This window comes from Neolamprologus brichardi, chromosome 3, assembly GCF_056152115.1.
Source record: "Neolamprologus brichardi isolate AB-2024 chromosome 3, ASM5615211v1, whole genome shotgun sequence".
NCBI lineage: Eukaryota > Metazoa > Chordata > Actinopteri > Cichliformes > Cichlidae > Neolamprologus > Neolamprologus brichardi.
Window position 1 is genome coordinate 58,724,993 of NC_142106.1, and position 21,506 is coordinate 58,746,498.

The 21,506-nt window shown below is 42.1% G+C and overlaps 1 protein-coding gene across 1 annotated transcript; it reads left to right on the top strand.

Annotated features, from left to right (window-relative positions):
• The first annotated feature begins 12,004 nt into the window (after positions 1-12,004).
• On the top strand, positions 12,005-18,359 carry LOC148105977 (Fc receptor-like B). The gene is made up of 6 exons (XM_087838028.1): positions 12,005-12,035; positions 13,454-13,495; positions 17,228-17,482; positions 17,667-17,906; positions 18,050-18,196; positions 18,268-18,359. Exons 1-6 carry the CDS (start codon positions 12,005-12,007, stop codon positions 18,345-18,347), a joined length of 795 nt encoding a protein of 264 aa, XP_087694154.1. The 3' UTR covers positions 18,348-18,359.
• The last annotated feature ends 3,147 nt before the right edge of the window (positions 18,360-21,506 follow it).

Consider the following 21,506-nt stretch of genomic DNA (forward strand, 5'->3'; position numbering starts at 1 on the left):
CTTATTGTAGGTCTTTAGCTAACAACATCAAGTGTCTTCATGTGACTGTTGTCTAATGTTCAAATGTAGATAACACCACCTGCACCACCCTGTTCCACAGCACAGCCCTCTCATGTAGGCTTGGCTGCAGCACATATTAGCAGCTGCAGTGACATCAGCTTTCTGTGCAGCACTAGACAGGAGATCCCGCTCCATAGTGTCATCACATCTACAGACGGTTACATGTTCTCACCTGGTAATAAGAAGCTCCAAGATTAACAGACTGAAGGAAATACAAATGAAAGTTACAGTAAACTGAAATCTTGGAAACACAACATGAAACAGCGTGGGAAATATGTTCATGTTGCATAAAACATGTGTTGCATTACAGATATTTATATATTTAAGGTGGGATGGGTTCATCCACCCACTCTCACACCATCATATCACCATCCTGGGTTAGTGTCTTGGTCTCAGCTCACAACATCAGCACAGTCTCGGCTTGGCTGAGGTAGTTGAGTGGTTCTTGTTGTCCCTGACAGCTGCAGGGACAGTGCCATCAGCCATGCAGCAGCACAATGACTGCTCAAAGTCAGTGTGGCTCAGTCTACTGTAAACATTGTCCTAAAGTGGTGGCAAAGTGGCTGCAAGCTGCCTGTACATGCACTCCCAGTACGTGCACCTGCAGATGATATCCACAAAGCTCTGAGTGTCACAGAGTGGGCCTGTGCTCAGGTCACTCTGCCCCATTGAATTCTACTGACAGAGTTTTACAAGTGTGAGGAAAGTTATATATACAAGTTGGTGGCTGATAAGTTCTTGTAGTGACACCTCACCCCGTGGTTCTTATTGGTTAATAGTAGCTTAGAGCATCTGCACCAATCATAAAAGCACCAAGTTTGGAGCTCGTGGGTCTCTGCAAGTAAGTCCCTGTAATGTTGGCCAAGCCTGATATACTAGAAACATCTGTCATTACCAGCAGATGAAGCTGCCCTTAAAGCAGGATCTCACTTTAAACCTGACTAAAGAATTTGCTATTAGCATACTATGGTTATATGTCTCTCTCTCCTGTCTCTCACCTGTCTGCCTGGGCGGAGCTCAGCTGGGCTCCGCCCTTGGCCCACGCACCTGCCGTGAATCTACCTGATGACCTGGACTCGTCGTGTGATTCCTCTGTTTATGCTCACCGCAGTTCTCTTGTGCTCAGGTTCTCGGACTCGTCCGTGACCCCGATCTGTTTCCCTGGTGGCGTGGAGTGGAGTGAGAGTGAGTGTGCTGAAAACAAATACGAGAGGAGCGAGTGAGCAGAGCGTGTGTTGGACTTTGTCCCTTTTCTCCTGGACCATTGCACATCCTGCCCTGTACACGTGGGGTTTGTAAATAAATGTACGACTGCTGTTCTATGTCTGTGAAGGTTCTCAGTCATCCAGGTCATTGTAGTCAAAGGAGCTGCAAAGAAAAGCGTCTGGACTTCTTTAAGTTACTTGAAGACGTTTCACCTTCATCCGAGAAGCTTCTTCAGTTCTAAGGTCAAATGGTGGAGAGTCCCAGATTTAAACCTAGTGGGAGTTTCCCCCCACAGAGGGACAAAAGGACCCCCTGATGATCCTCTAATCGCCTGAGCCAAGGTGTAAACTGGGTGTGGGTCCCAATCAGCCAGAGTTTCAGGTGAGCTCATTGTGAAACCTGGCCCCACCTTATTATGTGATTTCCTGAGGTCAGATATCCCAGGATGTGAGTGGGCGTTAAGGCGTCTGGGGAGGATCTCAAAACTGGATTATAGATGGCAGAGAGTTGGTGTCGTAAACCACCGCCTCTGTTCAAAGATGGTCGCTCACAGTGGACATAGATGCTTCTTTCACTCCTCTTTCAAACCATCTGTCCTCTCTGTCCAACATGTGAACACTGGCATCCTCAAAGAGTGACCTTTGACCTTTAGATGCAGATGGACAGCTGAGTCTTGTCCTGTGGAGGTAGCTCTTCTGTGTTGTGCCATGCGCTTGTGAAGTGGCTGTTTGGTCTCTCCGATGTAGAGGTCTGGGCATTCCTCGCTGCTGTACAGCAAACACCACATTGTTAAGTCTGTGTTTTGGAGTTTTGTCTTTCGGGTGAACCAGTTTGTGTCTGAGTGTGTTGCTGGGTCTGAAATGCACCGGGATGTCATGCTTGGAGAAAACCCTCCTGAGTTTCTCTGATACACCGGCTACATAGGGGATGACAATGTTGTTGCGTCTGTCCTTCTTATCCTCCCTCGCTGGTGTCTGATCTTCTTTTCTGGGCCTCTTTGCTGACTTTATAAACGCCCAGTTAGGATAACTAGGGTGACCATCTCCCTGACTGCTCCTGCTGCCCTCCAACATCTCCAGCTTCAACGGACTTTAGGATTATTTTCCAACTGTTAATTATCCGAGCCATTTCCTGTCATGTTTGATATATTACACTGACATGTTTTTCACCTTATTTAGCCTCATTTTCAAACTTGTGAGATAAATAAAGCATTTCTTATGTTAAGTAATGATTAATTATGACGTCACAAAGGAATCATCCTATTATCACATCCTGATGAGTTTGATCCTGAAGCAGCTTTTATGTCAAACTTGCTGCCTGTTTGACACCCGTCAGAGTCTCTGCAGAGGTTTTAGTTGCAGGCTGACGCTGCGGTGATGTGCTGCCACCTGCTGGCAGCTTCCTGTAACTACACAGTCTGTGTGAACAGCTCCACAGGCGTTCAGTCCCTGTAGTGTCTACTCCACAGTGGGAGCTTGTGCACTCTGTGTGCTGGTGTGAACACTGAGCTGAGAGCATCAGCGACCATAACCATCCATTTCTTAAACACAGAGGTCTCTGCTGTGGTTCCTCTCACTCACCACCAGGTGAGGATTTCCTGTCATTGACACTCACTGGACCCAAACAGGTAATTATAGTGTAAAAAGCTGTTTGTCTACGAGCTTGTCTCTCACACTATCATGTGATTTCCTGAGGTCAGATGGCCCAGGATGTGAGTGGGAAGGGATGTTAGGGGGACACTCCAACAGGGTTAAATCTGGGACTCTTCACCATTTGAAGATTTAAGCCCTAGAATTGAAGAAGCTTCTCAGATGAAGGTGAAACGTCTTCAAGCAGCTTAAAGAAGTCCAGACGCTTTTCTTTCCAAGCTCCTTCGACTACGATGACCTTCATGGACATACTGACATAAACTGATCTGTAGAAGAAAATGTAGAAAAATGACTTATATGATAAAACATGTTTATGATAGTTTAAGATATATTTCATACATCACACTGACTCCACTCTGACATCACTGATCAATAATCAAACAGATCAAACTGATTGATCAGCCATCAGAGGAGTGGGATCAATGGAGCTGCTTCTGTTCCTGATGTTTGATCCTGGACCTGCAGAGGAGACACGACAGCTTCACACAGAAACACAATAAAAGAATAAGTGAAAGCAGAGAGAACCAAGTGAAAGTGAACAAACACCTGTAACTGTGAGCAGCACGACTCTCCATCGATGATGTTTCCCTGGCTCCAGGCCACACAGCTGTCTCTCTCTGTGGGGCGTTTAAGGGTCAGGCTGAACCGTCCGCTTTTCACACGCTCGTCTTTCTTTCACTCGGTCTATGTTGCAATCTGGACTGCAGAAACTGAGCCCTTTGAAAACAATGATGCATTTTAGTCATATGATGCAGTCATGTGACCAATTAAACTGAGTGGGTGGACGGCATTATACAGCAGTTCTTTTGTTTGCTCTCAGTTTTGACAGCCCTGTTAAAGATTAATATCAGTTTATACATGCTGCAGATAGCTCCACATAAAACTTTTCCTCCACATTTGGCAGCGAAGCTTCAAAGAGCCGGAAAGTAAATAAACAGCACATGGAGATGACTTCCTGTGTGAGGCTTCAGTGTTAGTGGAGCCGCTAAAAGTGGTGGATCTAAATCTCCACCTCAAAGTGCGTTTGCATACAAGTAGAAGGGGAGTGAGTGGGTCAGCGCTCAGGGCTCAGACACTAAGTTGGCCTTAAACACACCATTTATTTCCATGGAAACAGACACAACCAGAGTTACAGGTTAAAATCCCCTATACAATAAAAAGAGTCTCAACACACTCAGATCATAACTTTGTCTGCAAACATCAGAGTGTTCATCAGCACTGCAAACGATAAAGGGCTCAGAGCCACCTCTTTGTGACCCCCACTGCCTGAGCCTGTGAGTATTTAGAAAGTAGAAGGACAGAAACTCCAGGTGTGGACGAGGCTCGTTGCATCATCCCCAAAAACAGCTGCTGCTGTGATTCCTGCTGAAGTGTCTGAATATCAGGAAATGTTAAAGAAACAATCGTAAAGTTGTGTTTCCAGTTTGTCGTTATTAGAAACATTATCAGCCACAGGCTGAATGGATTCAATGGAGTAAACTGATACTGGTCCCACCATGACCTCTGACCTCTGACCTGCATCTACAGCACTGAGCCCTGACAGTGAGCAGCACTTGTTTCTTCAGCAGGATGTTTCCCTCCCTGCTGCAGACGGTGCAGGTGGAGGTGTTTGTGTCTCCATCTGTGGGTATTTCAGGGTCAGACTGAGGTCTCCAGGTTACAGCAGCTTTCTCTTCATCTTCGTTGGGTCTCTGTAAAACTTGTGTGTCTCAGTTTGTTCCTGATGTGTTCCTGACTCGTTCTTTGGTAACTAGTCTGCAGCGTCCTGTAAAGTGCTGCAGACATGTTGGATGAAGAGCAGAAGAACAGACAGACTGAGCCTCCACAGTCGGCCGTGTCTCACACGCTTCGTTTCTTTGGGCCTCAGCATCAGCAACGTGTCTGCGGAGGATGTAGGTTTGAGTGACCACAACTGCGTCTTTGTTGACCTTCACTTGAGGACATGCCATTGGATAAAAGAGTCGATTTTAAACTTTAGACACAAAACTCACCCCAGAGCGTTCTTGTTGTGGCAGCTCACTGCTGCTCTACTTTTACACCTGTGACATTTGATGATAATTAGCCGTCTTCAGCTCCCTCAGATATTCTCCCCACAAAGCTTTTTGCCTTGTAAACCGTTTTAACGCTTTTCTTCAGACTGGAGTGTTCCAGCTTTTTCAAACATGCTGTTGTGGAAGCAAAGCTCAGCAAACCCAGCTTAGATCCAACATTATAGATCAGTTTCTCCTTCAGGTCAAAGCTTGTTGAGAAGCCGCTTGCTGCCCACCTCACAGCCTGCTTGAAGAAACACGACATCTATGACCGTTTCCACTCTGGTTTTGGTCAAACGCATCCACTGACACTGCACTACTAACAGGAACCAGTTATACTGTGATGTCAGCAGATGGTGGAAAATACACAGTCCTGGTCTTGTTGGAGCTCTCCTGCTCTGAACATCTGAAGCTCTCCACCACATGACTGAGCACAACTCAGGGAGGAACATTTACTGAAGCTGCTGCAACATTTCCTGTCAGCACATCATTGTGTGACAGTCAAGGAGCCACCAGAGGACACCTGCTAACAGGGCTGGGTATCCTCACTGATTTCTACAATCCATTCACTTTTAATCGCTGAAGTTTGCCTCAGACAGTCAGAAATATTATCATTCATTTCCATATTTTGATATCTATAAAAAGAAAGCTGACACTGTGAGACTTCATCAGAGGTGTGAGCATCACAGCAGATGTGTCAAAGTAACTGAGGATAAAACAGAAAAACATGAAGCAGATTTTCCTGGCCTGGCTTTTTATAGCAGATGACCTTAAAAATATTCTGCAGTAGAACAAAAACACATGTGAACATGACCTGATGAAGTGAAGCAGAGCAAAGTTACAGAGGTTTGATTACAGACACAGCTGAGAGTTTTGCAGTTTTGCATCATTTTACAAAGTTTATTCAGTCTGAACAGCAGAAATGAGACTAAGTCAAAAACAACAACAAACCCAGCGGCCGACAGCGCTGTCAACAACGGTAGACTGGTGGGTAATAACAAGCCAATAATGCAGAAAACCTGCAGAGACGATGAGAACAAGAACCAAGAGAACCAGCAGAACCAGCAGAACCAGCAGAGCTGTGGCCCAGCATGGAAATGGTTCTGTAGAGAGACACAAATTGGCAGGTGACCTTTGACTGAATGTAATGAATTAAAGAATGTGCTTAGATTTAAAATGGTTAAACAAGCATGCTTATTGTGACAATATTAAAAGTTCAGTTTGAGCGATTGTGATCGTCTACAGCAGGGTTTTGGTTTGATGTTGACCTTTGACCTGCAGTGGGACATCTCTCAGTGTAAATGATCTGACGGAGCAGGTGGAGGTGGCGCTGTCAGACAGGTGGAGGTTGGTCAGGTTCAGGCTGAGGTCTCCAGTTTCCAGAGCGTCAGTCTTCATGGATGTTCGGCCGCTGTAACGCTGGTTTGGATCTTTCAGTTCGTCTCCTTGAAGCTGGTGGACGGTTGGAGGACTGAGGTCGGAGCGACTCCACACCACTGTGGGGCGGTCCAGTTCAAAAGTGGGAAACTCACAGGGCAGCAGGACAAACAGCTCTCCCTCATACAGCTCCACAGCCGAGGCATGCTGGGAAACTGAGGACACAGACAGAGTCCATGTGTCACTTTGAGATCAAACGTGACAGCTTCAGTTACAGAATATCAAATATCTACATATAGAAATAAAATCACTGTGCAGGTGAAATAAATAAATACAGTAAAGAAAGAAATAAGACGTGGTATAAGTGAAAAGTCTGAGTTCAGCTCGTCGGCTCACAGAAACACTGACTTCCTGTTATTAATGAGGCGGCTGTGGGAACAGGTAGGAGGCTCCTGATTGGTTCATAAGGTGTGAATAAATGTGTCATGTAGCAGGAAGCAAAGCCACATCAGGCCTTAGAAGGAATTCATGAAAATGTGAAATCTGTCTGCAGTGCAGTGGAGTGATCTCCTCCCTATGAATGAAGTTAGAAGTCTGGAAGTTTAGGAAGCAGCTGCAGGTCAGGAAGCACAAATGTGATGAGGAGAAGGCGTGGAGCGCTGTGTCAGGCTCTGCTGTGGAAAGCTATGAACTTTTGCATGTTTTCAACTGGAAGAAGAAGCAGGATGTGAACTTTGTAGGTCAAAACAAAGCTCAGGGTCAAATTTGATCCAGTACTCGTGTCACCATCAGTGTTGGGCAAGTTACTTTGAAAAAGTAATTCATTATAGTTACTAGTTACTTCTTCAAAAAAGTAACTGAGTTAGTAACTGACTTACAATATTCTAAAAGTAATTAATTACTTGAAAAGTAACTATTGCATTACTTTTAATGTTTAACCCTCTGGGGTCCAGGGTATAATTGGCCATTTTAACTACTTTTGATGTTTCCTCCACATTTTACTTTTAAAAACTATTTATTTGCCTTGTTTGGTCTCATCAGCACAACCTCACATGTCTGAATTTACAGTTGTGTTTTCATTTTGACTGTATTAACACAATTGATCTACAATCACACAAAAAAACATAAAATCAGAGTAGAAAAAGTTATTTTTTACTGTAACAACCACAAACATGTTTAATGAATCATATTTCATAACTAAAAAAATCCTATGCACAAGTTTTGCAAACAACAAAGTTATTTGCATCCATTTACCTTTTACCCTTTTTCAAATAACCATTTCAAACTATTTACAGAACAATCAGCTGTTCTTCAATAAGATGCCACAAATTATTTGTGCCACTCCAAAAACATAATTTCTGTCCACTATAAAGGAAACATCACAGCCTGATACCTGCAGGCCTGACAGCAGCAGGTGTGTCACTGCTGTTTCTACCTGGAGACAGCAGTCGCCTCATTGTTTTGACACACAACACAACAACAGGCGTCCAGCTGCTTAAAGCTGTAGCGTCCAGATTACTTACAGCTACTTCCTGCAGCTGATATAAGATGCTGTGAGCTGAACACAGCTTCAACCGTCTGTTTGTTGAAAAATAGTAACGGACCGCATTTTCTTGTTAGTAACTGTAACGGCGTTGTAACGATAGGAATAGTAATTAGTTAGATTACTCGTTACTGAAAAAAGTAACGCCGTTAGTAACGCCGTTAGTAACGCCGTTAGTAACGCTGTTATTCCCATCATTGGTCACGATACTGATGTCCTGACTGCTGATCAGCTGATCGGTCCTTTCATGGTTTATCAGACGACAAAGAAACTTGATAACTTGATTTAGCTTGGACACTCCACTAATCACAGAGCTCCATCAGAGACCTTACAGTAACTACTAAGCTGCTGAGCCTGTTTGCAGACAGAGGAGGAGCTCCTGGTGATCCGTGTGGGACTAAAAAGCTCTGATAACGTCCATCCAGCAGCTGATAACAGGGACATTTGTTGCCATGTCAGAGCTGCACAGTCAGTCATCAGTTTGGCTCTTTAGTCTGAAGAGTTCAAAGCAGCAGCAGAGAATCTAAAGTGTGTCACACAGCACCAAGTTTCCTTTGGTCACATATGAAATGTGAGTCAGAGCTTCAACTACACAACAACACACACACAGCAGCTGATTGTAACATGAGCTCATCTGAAAGCCACCAAGAAGAATCCAGTGATTTGAAAGTTGCTGCTTTGGATTGTTAGTTTGATCTGAATCAGAATCCAGTGTTTGATGGAAATCTCCTCCTGAAACAATGAATCAGGTTAAAATACTTTATATCAGTGAAGATGTATAATGTAATGTACAGTGGGTTGGTCTCGACGTCACTGAAGCGCTTCTTGACAGCTGCCAGTAAGGTTGCTTTCATTGTCTTGACGCCGTGGTCCTCGTCTGTTTCTCTGTTTAGAAGTCTCACTAGCACAGTCACAGCTGGGATGACATCAGAGGCTAGTGCGTCGTAGCTGCTCACTTTTTTAGTTAGTTCCTCAAAGGGGGCGAGGATGGCAACAGTCGTCTCCATAAGAGCCCATTGGTGAGCGGTGAGATAGTCAGGGAGTTCGTGCTCGGACACACCCAACACTCGCTTTTGCTCAATGAGGGACTGGAGCATGTAATACGTGCTGTTCCAGCGCGTCTGTACGTCCTGCTGCAGTCTCTTTATTGGCTGGTTGAGCTGTCCCTGAATGTCCTCGAGGCGGGAGTAGGCTAAGGCGGAGTGTTTAAAATGCCCAACTATTCTCCGTCCCACTGCTGTAGCATCAGCTATGCTCCTCTGTGCTAATAAGCGTGGGTAAATAAGCGTGGGTAAATAAGCGTGGGTAAATAAGCGTGGGTAAACTCTTTGTACTCGTTGTCGTGTTTTTGGTGCTTGATTAAATTACTTGTGTTAAATGCGCTACCTTTAGAGCCTCTGGACAATTTCGCTGAGCACAATTTACAGTCCGCCTTTGTTTTCGCGTCTTCGTTCACTTTGAAATAGTTCCACACGGCTGACTTGTCTCGCCTCGCCTTCTCCCAGCCCTGAGCTGCAGCCGGGGCCTGGGGGCGGGCACTCGGCGCCTGGGGGCGGGCACTCGGCGCCTGTGATTAACCCCTTACATGCCGCTCAAACATAGACAGGTCTCAGACCGTGGTATCGGTCCCTGGTCTTGGGGGACTTTTAACGAGTACGAGTACTTTAGAAAATGTGGTATCGAGCCCGATACCAGATACTGTTATCGGTATCGGTGCATCCCTAGTAATCATTGTGGCAAGCGGGCTGTTGACAGGAACAATGATGGACTCTTTGAAGCATGTCGGAATCTCGGCTTTGGCCAGGGAGAGGTTGAAGATCTCCAGGAACACCAGTGCTAGCTGGTCAGCGCAGGCTCTCAGGACCTGACAAGGGATTGCATCTGATCCTGCTGCCTTCCTCGTGTTCACTTTCCTAAAAGCTTTCATCATGGGATGCTCTGTCATGAAGAAAGCTTTGTCTTCACTGGTGCTCTCTGCATGCAGCCATTTGTTCTTTTATTTGCCGCAGTGTCGAAGCGAGCATAAAATGTGTTCAGCCAGTGAAGCGTTGACATTCCTCATTTAAGAAGCTGGTTGTTTATAGTCCATTATTGTCCCCAATCCCTTCCACAGACTCCCAGAATTGCAATGTTGTAGCTGTGACTCTAGTTTTTCCCCGTAGCTCGTCTTTGTCTTTGTATCCATGCTGTGCACGTTGTAAGACACAGCTTTGTATTGGTCCATATTACCGGAGATGAGCCCTTCATTGTAGGCAGCAGTGCGTGGTCTCAGAGCATCGTGGAAGTTTTTATCCACCCACGGCTTCTGATTCGGAAATGTTTGGATGATAGTTCTTTCCACTGTATTATCCGCTAGTTTCCCGATAAAATCCACAACTGCTTCCATAAACATGTAGATGTCATCAGAGCTGCGCTGAAACATGTCCCAGTCTGCGTCATCCAGTGCGGTCTGCATTGTCATTGAATGGTCATCCAGTGTGTGACCTCCCTCCTGATTGGTCCTTCCTGCTTTAGCCTTTGTTTGTAAACAGGCATTAGGAAAATGGCAAGGCGGTCCAATTTTCCAAATGCTGGCAGAGACTGTGCTTTGTAGCAGTTCTTGAATGGGGTGTAGCAGTGGTCTAATGCCCCTGGTGGGGCAGGTGATGTGCTGGTGAAGGTTATGAAATGTGCGTTGGAGGTTTACTCTGTTAAAATCTCTCATAATAATAAGCACAACGTCCTGGTGAAGTGCTTGTTTTGTGTGAGATCCTCATGTAGCTCACATAAGGCAGTGTCCGAGTCCATGTAAGGCAGAATACAAACAATGCAGGCAGTGACCGCAGTGAATTCCCAAGGAAAAGGGCGACTTTTAATCATCAAAAATTCCAGATTGGGTGAGCAAGAGCATGTGAGTGGAGCAATGCTGAAATCCTCACGCTGTCGCACCATCTGTTGTTCACCATCAAACACACTCCACCACCTCTTTTCTTCCCCGATCCATTATTCTGTCCATGCAGTAAACCGAAAAGAAAGGAGGTTGCAGTCCCGAATATCTCCCTGGAACTTAAGTCTGGCCCTGAGGTCATCAAACTTGTTCTCGATGGACTGAATTTTGGCTAGCAGGATACTGGGCATGGGTGCATGGTGTGCGCAACCCAGTAGCCTGTTCCTGATGCCAGCTCGTTTCCCTCAAGGCTATCACATAGGGTCGCGTCCTTTGTTCTCTCTCAGGATCTCTCTTGGCCAGTTTGGGTCCGGAGTTGAACACGATGAAATGTGTGTAAACCAATAGAAACCAGAGTGTCTCTGCTGTAGTGAATTTGTGTGTTTTCCATAATGCCTGTGCACGATTGGAGCAGGTAGAGCATAAAGTAACAAAAATCAGCAAAAAATGGAAAATTTGGGTCAGAGCATCCAGCACAGCAGCTGACCTCACCGGGGCCATTGTTATCACACAGATTAAAATTATTTTGTCCAAGAAGAGCTATTTAACTTTAGGTCTTCAGTAAAAACTTTTTCCATCCATGTAGCTCAGGAAAACTGCAGCTGCTACAGTTTGTGCTTATTGATCACAAGCAGATATTTCTGCTAACTTAATGTGATGTTTCACATTAAATATAACATAATATACATAATTTTTTATAAAACGTAGGATTTTTTTCATGTTTCTGATATGGTTGATAGAGCACGATGATCTCTATTTGTTCACTTCACCATCTACTAGAAACACACTGGAGAAGCCATCATTGGCTAATCCTGAAAAGTGTTGTATGTTGTGTTGTTCCTTTTCAGCCTCTCTTTAAATTCTTTCATAAGTCTGTCTTTTTTTGTTGTCATGTTACACTGTCCAGCAGCTGAATTCATGTGATCTCACATTAGTATCTGTAGAGCAGCCAATAGAAAAGTTGCCCTCTATGAAAAAAACAAAAACAAAAATCAAACAAAGCTGTGGTTGGTCAAAGTTCCCTGTTAGATTCTCTAAAAGCTAATCAGAGCTCAGATGGCTACAGTGGACTCCAAATTTACCAAAGAGGCAGTCAAGAGAGCAGGTGTGAAACAGCAGCAGTAGGTTTATTTCTGTGTTCACACTGAAGAAATCAGGAAGAGGAAGCTGGGCGAAGGGGTGAGGTGTAATTCTTCAATCTTTATCAGACACCATGAAGCCTGCATCAGTCACTCTGCTCCTCGGTGAGTCACATACAGAACTTCTATGTGGATTTGTTCATTTATGTCAATGATTAATAATGATTATTATCTTTATTATTACTGGTGGAATTGCTGCAAAGCATCACATCCCATGATGTACATGTCATATTTTTTTTGTTGTAAACCTCCACCCCCCCCCCCCCCCCCCTCCCGGAGGTTTCTATACTAGAAAGTAAAAACAGGGTTTTGTGAAATCATCAGAAGCATAATAATAAATAAATATGTAGCCCAATAAGTATAAAATCCAGAAAGCTACACAACATGGGGTGGCTGCTTAACAAACACAAGTCTAACTTAAGTTTTACACTTTTTTTGGTAGAAAAAATGAAATTGTTACTTAAATTTACCCAAAATGTCAGAAATCTGCACTGTCATGAACAAAAATTTAGACCTGATTTTTCATGATTTGTTGGGTTAGCCCTCTTAGGTCCAAAATATAACTGTATTTCACCTTCAAATTGTTTAATTATTTTTTTTCCTGCCTTGCTTGGTGTCATTCTTTTCAGCTCAACCTCACGTGTCTGAATTTACAGTTGCTTTTTCTTTAGCTTACTGTAGTAACACAACTGATCTGAAGTCACACAAAAAAAGCAACGGGTCTGTCTGTGACTCACTCATTGCCACTCTTTCTCTTTCCATCTCCTCATCTGATCTATCACTGTCCATCTGAGAACAAGGCACAATTTGCTATTGTATGAATCTATTATTTAATTATCCACACTTAACAACTCTCACACCTAATAAAGTAGTGTTAGAAAAAACCAAAATATTGTGTGTATCATTGTTTTTATGCTTGAGTAATCATTTCAAAAATCTATACACATAATACTTCTGTAAAAGCCCTGTAGCTGAAATGTGTTCCCTAAAACGGTGGACAGAGCTACAGAACCCTGACACCCTTACCCAGTGAGCTAGCAGCTATGACCAGCACATGTGTGCAGGTAATAAAAGAACAGGTAATGTTTGTTGCTCTGTTGCACACACAGCATGCTCATTTAGTGTTCAGATTCAGAGCTGATGGAGATCTGAGTGACACTGCGTTGATCATCACAGAGCTGCTTTTTTCTTCTTTGAATAAATAATGAAAATTAATGAAGGAATCACATATATGAAACACAGTGTTCCTGTTGTGTGTCTCTTCTGTGTGGGTAAACAGCCTCTGGCCTCAGTTTATTTCAGGTTCTGGAGTTTTTCAGTTGAGCTGAACTTTACTTCCTGTTCACTTTGTTCCTTCCTTAAACAGTTGACTAATTAAAATTAGAAATGCAGAAAGTTCTCAGTTCTCTTATTTTTTCCTTCCTTACAGCTGAACTCTGAGAGCTGATTAATGCTTGAGTGTGATGAACCTGCACCTTATGATAATATTACTGTATATGAATGAATCTGTCCTCCTGTTGCAGGTGTGGATATGCTGCTGCTGTCTGTGCTCACAGTTTCTGCAGGTGAGTCCATGGAAGATTAAAGATTTAAAAACTATCTAAATTCTTTCATCTGTATTAAAATGATCAGCCTTGCTGCTTTACCAGGTGTAACAATTAAGTTTAACATCCAGGCATCCATGAAAACAGAAGTTATTAAATTTAACGGAGTTAGAAGTTAGCAGGAAGTTAGCTCGCTAGCTTCAGCTCTGCTATCACTTCCAACATAATTGAAGACAGAAGTGGCTCATTATCTGATGCCGTCTCCAGACCAGTATTAGACATAACCTGAGAGGTTGATGGCTCCGTGTCAGAGCACTGGCTATGAATTTTGGACGGATCAGGCCTTAACTTAACGAACAAGTTATCAATCGCTCTTTTTGTATTTTCTCATTATCCACAGCTTGTATCGGGCCTAGGCTTCTCCTCTCTCTATCTGCCTGCACCTTCAAACATACACGCACGTAGGCCTGCAGGAATATGTGGACCACAGTCAATCAGAAAGGTCCTGCCCCTGACTATCTCTGATTGGTTAGACCACGATATGGGCACAATGTGTGTCTGTTGTTGATGACACAGAGACTTTCAGAATTGTGGAGACTTCTGTTTGTTTTTTTTACTCAAACGGTGTGATCTAAGTTTTTTTTTTTTTATCAAATTGGTCGTACTTCAAAGCCCTGTGTCAAACTCCAGTCCTCAAGGGCTGATATCCTGAAACTTTTACATGTGTCCCCGCTGCCACACACTTGAAAAAAATGAGTAGGTTGTTGACTTTATAGAACTTGACAGCATGTTGAGGTGGCAGTTCAGCCATTTGATTCTTCAGCAGGCAGTCAAGTTTTATACAGTCTTGCTAATGACCTACTCATTTCCCATATGGAAAAGATATATATAAATCTTATAAAGTTTTTATCTGTCTTGTATGAAAGTTGTATGAAAAGCATACAAGAGTGAAAACAGATATAAGATCCCTTGAAAAATTATATAATGAAACTTGTATGTTTTGTATACTTAGTAAAAAAATATATGAAAGTAATGAGAAAGTGTCCACTTTCATGAGTAAATCATATATGTTTTTACTATTTCTTTTCCATATGGATTTATTCAGGTGTGAAACAGCTAATGATATGAACAGAGCTAGAATGACCACAACAAGGAGCCAATTGCAAAAAGTCATCGCTTTTTAATCAATTAATGCCAATTAATTACATTTAATTGCAGAGGAATATTTGCCCCAAAATCACAAATGTTTTTTGTTTTTTTTAAATTTAAATAGGTTTTAGTGGGCGAAAGAATAAATAATAGACATGGACACAAATATTGTTTACCCCCGCGCCTTTTTTATTTATGGGGGGCAAAAGCATTTAAACTACATTTCAATTCAAAACAGAGAAAAAAACAATATCCCCAGCCAAAACTGGGCAGTCTTAAAAATAAAGTGCTATTGTAAGTTTTTTAAGTACATTTTCAAAATGGTCTTGTCTTTAAATAATAATATAAATTTTCAACATAAAGTGCAGTTTTTCTTCTTAATAAAATAAGGCAGCAACATGAAAGGTTATTTGACCAGCTTCACCTTTAAACTCTGAGTAACATTAGCCAAGATTATTTTTAAAACAGTGTGATCATTTTAGTGCAAAAACTAACAAACCCATTGCACTCACAATATCTCCATGCTTATTTAGTCTCTGTCTCTTTCAGCCAGTTATTTAGACAAACTAGCCTGTTCACATTTTCAGAGCTCAGGGCAGCTCTCGTTTTGTTACTATGTGACCTGCAGGTAAGAACAGTCTCTCACATGGGACAGAAGTGGCAGGACTAATCAGACAGGCCAGGACAGACAGCTGTGGGTGGGTCCCTGCTCGACTGGACCATCACTGCAGCGGTAGTCTGTCTGGCTGCTGGTGGATTTTGCTCTGTACAAACTCAGGGCCCTGTTACACAGGGCGTCCTTATCTGAATCACAGAGGAGCAAGCTCTTTGTCTTTGCTGGCTCCTTTGTGGTAGCATTGTTACACTGTTCCTGCAGCAGGACCTCAAGGCTGCTCCAAACCTCTTCTCGCTCTTTCCTTGATAGACTCTTTAAATCCTTAAAGTGTGGGTCGAGCACTGTAGCTATCTGGAGCCACTGATGGTTGAGTGTAGCTACACGTTGGGATGTGCAAAGCTGGTAGAGACATACCCTAAACAACTGGCAGCTGTAATTGCAGCGAAGGTGGTTCTACAAAGTATTGACTCAGGGGGCTAACGCACACCCCACTTTGCAGTTATATATTTGTAAAAAATGTTTGGAATCATGTGTGATTTTGGTTCCACTTCTCACGTGTGCACCACTTTGTGTTGGTCTTTCACGTGGAATTCCAATAAAATTGATTCATGTTTGTGGCTGTAATGTGACAACATGTGGAAAAGTTCACAATACTTTTGCAAGCCACTGTATTTTGAGTCATCATCGGAACATGAGACGTATGTCTCACCTGCAAGGAGCTCAGTCACAAACCTGCAGTAGACAGTTCAAGAAAGTAATTTTTAATCTACACAATAACTGTCAACTAAAGAGCTTTTTGAAGAAAGAGTAACAATAAGTTAAAACAGTTTTATTTACCTGCATGGCTCAAGGACAGTCGCCAGCTTTTGGATTTTTACCACTTGCTACTGGTGTATTTCCTCCATACTAGTGGGGCTATCTGTAATGCATCTAATTTTGCTTTTTTTTTTCAGTGTCATAAAGCTGTTGAATATTACCTGAAATAGTCTTTTGGCACAGCAGTTGGAAAGTTGGATCACCTGATGTTAACTTCAGCACATTTTGTCCGATGTTGACTTACTAATTTAGGTCCTGAAGCCAGTCCAGGTTTGGGCTGCCAAACTGGGACTACTAGCGCTAACAGCTCCGGCAGTTTCTGTGCTCGCTGCAAAGTGTTTTGCATTTACATGGTACCGTAACGTTGAAGTGCTTTGGTGGTATGCAAACTCATTTTTGCACAGATTGAACAAAACCACGCTATAATCAAGGCTTCCATTGTTGCTTCCATGTTTAGTGGGTAAAAAAAACAAAACTTCACATTTTAAAAGATGTCTACTAACAGTTTCTGAATGGTACAGAGCTGTATTTCACAATATTACAAAATAAGAAATTTGTAGTGAAAACAAAATGAAGAAAATACTGTTTGCTGTAAAGCCTAAAGAGCTTGGAAGCTGCAGCTTTTTTTGCACTATCCTACTCTATATCCTGTATACTAGTATACAGGATATACAGTAGGATATACAGTAGTGTATTACTGTATGCTAGTATTCTTATTGTATATATTGTATGTCTTATTCCTCTGTTCCTCTGTCTCTCTTGCTGCATTGAGCATGTGTATGACAAAAGAATTTCCCTCGGGATAAATAAAGTTCTTCTTATCTTATTTTATCTTATATGCTATATAAATTTTCATTGAACTCTCATGCTGAATTGAGTAAATATGGCAAACTGTACTGCAAAACTATTTTTTAAATAATATTTAACTAAATATTAAATATTTAAATATTTAATATTTAAATAAATAAATCCATCTCGCCTGCAGCAGCATCACAGACCACGACCCGCCACTGGCAGTCTACTGATAATTAGGTTTTTGAAGTCAGGACATGATCCCTAATAGACACCAGTGGAAACAATTAATGGTTCATCTACATGCAACCCTGATACTGAGTGCAATGGTGTGTGTGTGTGTGTGTGTGTGTGTGTGTGTGTGTGTGTGTGTCCTCCAGTGTTTCTGAATGTCAGTCCAAACCGTCCTCAGTTATTCTCAGGAGAGTCTGTGACTCTGACCTGTGAGGGGCTTCACAGCCCTGATGGTTGGACCCTGAAGAGAAGAAATTACATAGAAATAAAGAGCTGTGGTGAAGACTTTGGCCAGTTTGATGGTTCCTCATGCATCATCTCAGATCTGGAAGCGATGTCATCTTACTGGTGTGAGGACAGATCAGGACAGAAGAGTGATGAGCTCAACATCTATGTATCAGGTACAGAATCTTTGTGATGATTTGGTGTCTTTTTCTGTTGTTTTTGTGGTGATTTGAGACTTTGACCTGCTGCAGGTGCTTTTATTTGCTGCTCATGTTGTTTATAAGTCTGTTACAGAGTTGCTGTACAATCATCCACTAGCTTCATGAGTTTGTGTTTCTTTGTCTGTCTGTACTTGTTTAGATCACGTGATCCTAGAAATGCCTGCTCTGCCAGTGATGGCAGGAAGTAATGTCACTTTGAGCTGCAGACCTCGTTATGACATTTACAGAGTCAGGTCCATCGACAGGGAGTCTGACAGGGAGAGCTTCTCTGCAGTCCACACCATCTATAATGTGCAAAGGTCTGATGAAGGCGTCTACAGCTGCAGTGTAATCTACACTGATATGGTGATGGTATCAGGTCATAGCAGGCTGACTGTTGCAGATATTTAAAGCTAACAGCAACACCTGTTTCTGATTGAGTGACAGCTCATGCTGAAGTAGAGTGTTGACCTTCCAGTATTTAGCACCTCAATGTGACTGAAACACAAACTTGTCCTAATTTCCATGTGTTCTGCTCTTCCTCAGCTCCTCGTCCTGATCCCACATCTCCTTCTCCTCCTCTGTCTGTGTCTATGCTCAGAGTCTTCTGCCATCTGCTGGTTGTAAGTCTGTACTACATCTCCACCATCCTGATGCTGTTGATCTGCTGTAGCAGGAACAGGAACTCAGGTGAAAACTCAGATATGCACCAACACAGACTCTTATCCACCTCCATTATAACATCTTAACTCTGCCTACAGGAGAGGAGCCTGCCATATCCATGTATGATGATGTCACTGCTGATGTCACCACTGATGTCACCACTGAGCATGAGTTCTGAACTCAAATCTGAAGGAGCTGCACTGTAACATTTATGCCTAAATATTTCCACATGTAGCATCAAGCTGACTGTTTTCTGTCTTGTCTGCTCATGCCAGTAAAGCTTTGTGTGAATTTGTCTCTGGCTGATTGGAGTTTACTTTTAACTGAAAAGTTTGACCCACAGGTTAGCTTCTCTAATCTGTCATGTGACCTCTTGTGGCAACTATCTGCAATATTCATAGAGATGGAATGAAGTCAATAAATAATACTGGAGATGAAATTTATTTTAATAACATTGATCTTTCAACCATAGAAACAAATTTAGTGTTGACCAACAATTCCCATCAATATTTCCTGTCTGAATTAAAAGGTTTGGCTTACAGGTTGTAACTCCGAAATGACAACACAGGCACGGCTTCTTCAAGACGGGCGCTTTGCTACATTTAAAACTACAAACACAGAACACAAAGGCTTTAAGCGCTTCGGTCTATCATAAGTAACACTTGTGCTTTAACAACAACAAAAAATTACCTTGTGGCCGCCTGCCACTTCGGAGGTCCTAGAACAATAACTTTACAGTCCTGCGCATTCTAAATTAAAACATAAAATAATTAGAACACCATACATTACAAATTTTCACAATATTACAATACAGTTATAGCAAATGACAAATACCTTGTACAGCTGGTAGACTAACCAGGCCTTTGCAGATAGCTCGCTGAACTCCTTAGTGTGATTATTAAACGTGGGCTCACAGGCTATATTATCACGACCAAACTTCGCGATAATAGCGGTGTAACAAAACTTGTTCTTTGTGACAAGATAAACATGTCTCCTATACAAGATAAACACACCTTTACAAAATTGTCCACAGAAATGTACAAGCAAGAACATTTTAACTGCTGGAACCATGAAGATGGTCTAGAAGCTTATTATTATTATTTAAATTTAAAGGAACATCTGATTCCTTCCACAGATTTTTTTAAATGACATTAATAGAGATATTTCTTTAGATTTTGTCCCTTAGAAGTAGTTCAAGAATTATTTTAGATTTGAAAGAAGTTTTTTTCTTCAGAATTGGGGATTTGAGTGTCTACGTAGGTTCTCAGTCATCCAGGTCATGGTAATCTGAGGAGCTTGGGAAAAGAAGGGACTGGACTTCTTTAGGTTTCTTAAAGAGGTTTCATCAGAGACACTTCTTCATTTCTAAGACCAAATGGTGAAGAGTATTTAAGCCCTGGTGGAATTTCTCCCTTAAGAAGGCTGCCGACCCACTTTTGATCATGTGACTCATCACATGAACTAAGGTCTTCTCTCAGAAATGCAGTCTTACACGACTCTCTTCTCTCCTCCTGTTATCCCCAAAACCCCATTTCCATAGAGACTGTGTCAGCTCCGAAACAGACAAAAAACAAACTAAAAACCAACAAAAAACAACTTAAACATAAAAAATCACAAAGAAAGAGTATCCAGTATCAGTAACAGTATCCACGACAGCACCAAAGAGTGAAACAGTGAAAAGTGGATTATTAAACTCTCTCTTCTAAGTTTCTGTTAGTACAGAAACGTATGACTCTGGGTACTGTAGCTCCCGTGAAAAAGAGAGCTTCATATCAGAAGTACTTGAGTCCCTGGTGTAGCTCTCAAACCTTAAAGCAGATAACTTGAAAGCTGGAGATGAAATGGTGTTTCACAAAGATCATCATTTAGCCTGGAGAAATAGGGTTTCTGGGTTGGACTCTATATGAGCAGCTTCCACTCTGGTTTCACTCTTAAACACACTTGTTTGATTTCACCTGTAAAAGTTGAAAAATATTTTATTGCAAAATTATTTGTTGGTACATTTTTTGAGGGTCAAATATCTTGTTTGATTTGAGGAATGAACTGTTAAGGTGGAAAAAATGAATCAGGTTAAAATACTTTAAATCAGTGCAGATGTATAATGTAATTTAAAATGTTGATAATGGTTGTAGTGGGCTTGTAATGTAAATGTGTCTGATTAAATGTGACATTAATGGTGACGCTGCATAAAGCTGATAAAACAGTTCTATTAGTGGGTCTGTGTGATCAGCATCAGTGGGTTAAGGTGAGGCCTTGACTAGTAGAACGTCATGTTGGTGACAACACATGAGCCAACATCAGACTCCGAGCGCTACGATGCTAAAGATCAGAAGATCCAGTGTGACATCATCGTTACCTGGCAACAGAAGCCCTCATCTGACTTTATTGGAGGATATTTACACCAGCAACACTGTTTAGTTTGATATGACGGATTAACAACATGCTGTGATATCCAGTTCATCTGTAATAGATACTGGATCTAATCAGTGAGCAGATATTTGATCACCTTATTTATAACTATACTAGAAACAAACACAACTGTGTTGGTGATTCATGCAAACTTGCATATCAGCCTTTGAAGGTTTTGTAGTATTGAGAACAAAGAGGTTGTGTTAGGGCTGAAAAGCCCGACTTGTTCTCCTCTGCAGGTCATCAAATGCACCACAGAAGTTTGTATTTGCACAGCCTGTATATGTTTGATGGCTTTATTATTCTCTGTTCAAAGATAATAACTGTGGAAAATGTCTCATGTAGTATCAGCTTCATTTAAAATGACTGCAAACATTTAGAGAACATGTGCTGCTGTTTGTCCTACATTTCAACACTGAATGAACCCTGAAAACGTGATGGCAGGTGGAAGATTGGAGTTCACAGGAAATATCAGCTGTATGAAGACTGGAAATATAGATGATACAAATATGCAGCAAACATTTGTAGACATGGATAAACTATCTGATCCAAAAAGCAGGAAGTGACACAGCTAGAAAATGAAAGTGTGTAACAGCTGAAGTCAAATGTAATGCAGAGTTGAATCTGCACTTGGATCATCTGTGAAAGGTCCACATGTAGGGATCACATGAGTCCTGATGTTTGTCAGTCAGCTTGATAACTCCATCTACTGTGGCTACATATACTGGGCTGGTAGCTCCATAGTGTTGGAAAGAAACTATTCAATGTGCAAATTTAAAATCATCGTCTCTTCTAACACAGGAGCCATGTTGAGTTTACAGCCGACCACCGGCAGTCTGAAATGGAATGAAGCCCATTGACAGCCAGCAGGTCTAAACAGGAACGCACCCATTTGTATGCGTGGCAATGATGTGGCTGCAGCTGACAC